General features: G+C 34.5%; 1 protein-coding gene across 6 annotated transcripts in view; it reads right to left on the bottom strand.

The window, feature by feature from the left end:
- Nucleotides 1–27: 27 nt before the first annotated feature.
- Nucleotides 28–4,936, bottom strand: part of LOC117172542 (transient receptor potential cation channel protein painless-like) — a 113,161-nt gene continuing 108,252 nt past the window's right edge. For all 6 annotated transcript variants that reach the window (XM_033360583.1, XM_033360585.1, XM_033360584.1 and 3 more), the window contains 2 exons: nucleotides 2,794–3,307; nucleotides 28–913 (listed from right to left, as the gene is read on the bottom strand). In XM_033360583.1, the coding sequence (XP_033216474.1) occupies nucleotides 454–913; nucleotides 2,794–3,307 (974 nt within the window). In that variant the 3' untranslated portion in view covers nucleotides 28–453. The remainder of the gene's footprint in view (nucleotides 914–2,793; nucleotides 3,308–4,936) is intronic.

The following is a 4,936-nucleotide window of genomic DNA, read 5'->3' as shown; positions in this document are numbered from 1 at the left end:
AGGGAGCTCTTCTTAATATTTTGACACCAAAATCATGTCGATACACCTTACCGACTGCGAGTAAAGCCACCCACGCTTTAACTTGACAGACTGTAAGTTTAGCCTTTTCTTACGGAAGAAGTTTACATTGGAAGGATTGACCGAATTATAAAAATATACTCGACAATATTAATTCGTCACCAAGGCTCCTGTGTATTAACTATGCATCATTTTTCCCCCAAAAAATGTTAAAAACACTGTCACAGCGTTAAAAACTTGTAAGAGTTATTTAACACTAGTGTATCACATCCAAAATGCACGCTTCCATATCGCTTCACGTCGCCTTCGGTCGCTGTATAACTTTAGGTCCTATGCTTATACACAGGAAATGAAGTTCGACACCCACCAAACGTGACGAAGAGCGGTATGAAATGGAGGCGTTGAAAGTCAAGCACACTTTAATCTCTAATAGATCTATCTATCTTCAATATTGTCATCATAGTCAATAACATCAATGTTATTATTACCCTGTGAAAATTTTGGTAAACTGAGGAGAATAGACTCAATTTTTTCCAGTCTTTTCGAAACTGAATTAAGTTCGGAAATTACTTTTTCTTCCATGGGAACTCGTCCACGTTGAGAAAGAATTTTCTTCGCATTTTCAGTGATCGATGCGTCCAATTTAAGGGTGTCGAATCTTCTAGATTTAAAACTGCCATGTCCCTGCAGAAGAATCTCGTGATTCTTGTAAGGTTTTACGCTAACCTTACCTTCAGGCAGATAATTTGGAAAAATTAATATTCGCCTAGCTACAAAAGCGAGTGGATTTAACTTCGGAATTTGAAGAATTGGCTGCACGCAACAGTAACCTCCATTTTCAGGAAAAAATTGAACCCCCACTGCAACTCCTTCTGCGTATGAAATCATCTTTGTCCTGGAACATGACGAAAATAATAGAATTCAGATATTTCTCTCCCAAAGAAAAATGTTTCAAAATGCCTGTGTTTTGTATAAAAGTTTTAACTATGGAGTGCCCAGGAATAATTTTTAGCTCAGGAATTTAGAAAAGAATGTTTCACCTTGGTTAGCGAATTCGCGATCGTCTCGATTTATATACTTTTAAATTTAAAAATTATGCGCTAATGAGAAAAATATGTGCGATTCATTCTAATCTGGTGGAGACTTAAGGGAGTTGGTTAAATCCGACTTTGAATTTTTTTATAGGTACGGCACTGACTCAATATATATTTTTTCCGCAGGATTTGCGAACGAAAGAAAGAAAACTTGTTAAATATTCGGTATTTTGCGAGATCTTCGGATCAGTAAAATGTTAAGAAAAGAAAAAATTTTTTTGAGGAAATGAATATTTTCACGACAAATATGAATTTTTCGAAAGATAGAAATCAGCGGGTAGCAGATGACAGCATTTTAACGGTTAGAATCCCTGCTTCAAATATCGAATAGAACCCGGTTAGAAGTGGGTTATAACTGGCCATAACCAGTCTCTAACCGGATTTTGTCCCTGGGTTGTAACCAGGGGCGCACAAACCATGTATGAAAAGTAGCGGTTGCTATCCCAACTGAGGGGGGGGGGGGTAATTCAGGGTAAAACCCAGTTAGGACCGGTTAGAACACACACCAGTACCAAATGCCTTTTAGGAACCGGTTAGAGCCCAGTAAGAACCTAACTTTGATCTTTGAAAATATTTAATTCATCTTTTCGATCGCCGGATAGAACCCGGTTAGGACGGGTTAAAGTAAACACCAGTATCAAGTGTCTTTTAAGAACCGGTTAGAGACCAGTTAGAAAATAACTTCAATCTGACAATATTTCATTTCTGTTTCCAAATTCTGGATAGACCCGGTTAGGTCTGGTTAGAAGATTTTTACAACTTATTTTCTGTTAACATTTCCCATATAAGGACCGGTTATGACCCGGCTACATTCCATATATTGAAATTGAGACCAGTTAAGATCCGGTGAAAAACGGTTAGAAACCAAATGGGTTTCTACCCGGTCCCTATCTCGATTCTAAATGGTATTATATGACATTTCAATCAGGGATCGTTTGCATATTTATTTGTTTACTCACAATTCTGGCATAATAGAAGAATTCTCGAGATATACCAGGTTTTCAAAGGGCCACGTATTGATGATGGTGACCCTAAATTTTACGAAATACGTTGCTAAATGGAGAAAAATACCATACAGACAAAATTGACATGCCCTGTGTGTGTCTTGTAACTGATCACAAATACAGTTACGAAACACAAAGGGTATGTCAATTTTGTCTGCATTTTTCTCCATTTCGTAAAATTGATATTTGTCGTGAAAATAATCATTTCATCAACAAATGTTTTGATTTTTCAACATTTTATTGAACCGAGGATCTCGCAAAACCCCGGATATTCGACAAGTTTTCTTTTTTTCGTTCGCAAATCCTTCGGATAAAAATATAAATTGACTCAGTGCCGTACCTATAAAAAAATTCAAAGTTGGATTTAACCAACACGCTTCAGGAGAAGCTTAAGAAAGTTACGAAAGGTGATGAAAGCTTTCTATGAAAGACAGACACGCAATTTAGAAAATTTTTCGGTAACTGTCATTAAATACCATGAGTCCTTACTTTAATCTAGTTTCGGATTCATTCGCATTGAACTCTTTGTTAATTTACGGATTAAAAGGATCGAAAACTTCTATCGGATTGATTTCAATTGGATACAGATTTCGAAACAGTCTGGATTTGTTTAAAATTAATTTCTATCTGAAATTTTCATCATGGTTACGGTTAAAATGAGACAGAATAGTTATTACCTCGAAATCAAGCTCACAAGCTCAGCCTCTGCCAGAATCTCTTGTGTGTCGCTCACGGCAAGTCCAGTCAGTAAGTTAAAGAGAACAATAGCAATCAAGAACTCGAAGAGTACGAAAATTATATGTCCCAAAACCGGATACATCACAAAGGGAATGTTGCTAGCTTCGAATTCTCCCGTCAACATGACAATTGTTTTAAAAATCGATTTTGGTGCACTTGGAAAAGGCTTATTCTCTTCATCACCATTTTTAAAAAGTGTATAAAACGCCAGAGCGAATGATAGTATTAAAAAGGCATACAAAAATAGAAACTTGATGAAGTTTACGGAAACCGTCTTAAAAATTTCAATTCCAGTGGACATCTTGGGATGCTGACCAATGAGTACTACTAGTTCCCAGGCCGAGAGTAAGATTAATATTGTTCCAACTTGAGCATTACTCGTAAATAGAAACACTGCTGCCAAGATTACTAAAGCCACTTCTAGCCAATTTTCAAGGCTGGTGATATAATAACCTGCAAAATTATGGTTAATGTAATTGTCTCCGTTTTGCAATTATACATATATGTTACCTGTATACGAGGAATTTGAGGAATACGAAAAATTCATGGTACTTAAGGAATTCATGGAATTCAAGGGCTTCCTAGAATTTAAAGAATTATTGCAATTCGGGGAATATGGAAATTCATAGAACCTAAGGAATTCATGGAATTCAAGGAATTTATGGAATTCGAGGAATACGAGGAATTCAAGGAATTTGTGGAATTCGAGGAATACGAAGAATTCAAGGAATTTATGGAATTAGAGGAATACGAGAAAGTCAAGGAATTCATCGAATACATGGAACCTAAGAAATTTAAGGAATTCGTAAAATTCATGGAGTTCATGAAATTCATAGAATTTATAGAATTCATGGAATTTAGGAAATTCATGGGATTCAAAAAATTTATGGAATTTAAGGTATTCATGGAATTAAACGAATTCATGTAACTAAGGAAATTCATTAAATCCAGGGAAGATTTTTGAATTCAAGGAACTTATGGGGTTAAAAAAATGCATGGAATTGAATGAATTCATGGAATTCGAGAAATTCAAGTAATTCACGCAATTGAAGAATTCAAGGACTTAATAGAATTCAAGGAATTCATGGAATTTACAGAATTCATTGAATTTAAGAAATTAATAAAATTTGAGGAATTCTATGAATACGAGAAATTCATACAACTCAAGGAATTCATAGACTTCAAGCTATTCATGTAATTCCAGGAATTGATGGAATTTAAGGATTTCGTGAAATTCATAGAATTCATGGAATTCATATAATTCATGGATTTCATAGGATTTATGGAATTCAAGAAAACAATTGAATTCAAGAAATACATGGAATGAAAGGAATGAATGGAATTCGACGAATACGATGAATTCATGGAACTCAAGGAATTCATGAATTCCAAGGAATTTATGGTACTCAAGGAATTGATTGAATTCATGGATTATATAGAATTCATGAAGATCCTGGGATTGGTGAAATCAAAGAAATTAATGGAATTCGAGGAATTCTACGAGTTAATGGAACCCAAGGAATTCATGAAATTCATGAAAATTCATGGAAACTCATGAAATTCATGGAATTTATAAAATTTATAGCATCTATAGATTTCATGGAATCAATGGAATTCAAGGAACTGGAGGAATTCAAAGAATTCAAAAAATTTATAGAATTCGCGGAATTTATAAAATCCGCGGAATTCATGGAATTTTACGAATTCATAGAGTTCAAGAAATATACGGAATTTAAGGATGTCTTGGAAACCATGGAATCCATGAAATTTATAGAATTTATAGAATTTATGGAATTAATGGAATTTAAGTAATTTTTGTAATCAAAATAATTTATGAAATTCATAAAATTCCTGGAATTCGCGGAATTCTTGGAATTCATTAAATTCACGGAACTTATTGAATTCAGCGAATTCAAGAAATGAATATAATGAATGGAATTCCCGGAGATCAAGGAATTAATAAAACTCAAGGATTCTCTCTCATTTTTACATATATTAATGAACGTTTGCACTCGAAACCGCTGTTTGAAATGTTTTAATTAAATGTTCAGAACGCTCAGTGATCAGAAAACTGCTACTTCG

The sequence above is a fragment of the Belonocnema kinseyi genome, chromosome 5 (genome assembly GCF_010883055.1).
Source record: "Belonocnema kinseyi isolate 2016_QV_RU_SX_M_011 chromosome 5, B_treatae_v1, whole genome shotgun sequence".
Classification (NCBI taxonomy): domain Eukaryota; kingdom Metazoa; phylum Arthropoda; class Insecta; order Hymenoptera; family Cynipidae; genus Belonocnema; species Belonocnema kinseyi.
The sequence above is the reverse complement of the archived record's forward strand: the minus strand, read 5'-3'. Positions and strand labels throughout refer to the sequence as shown.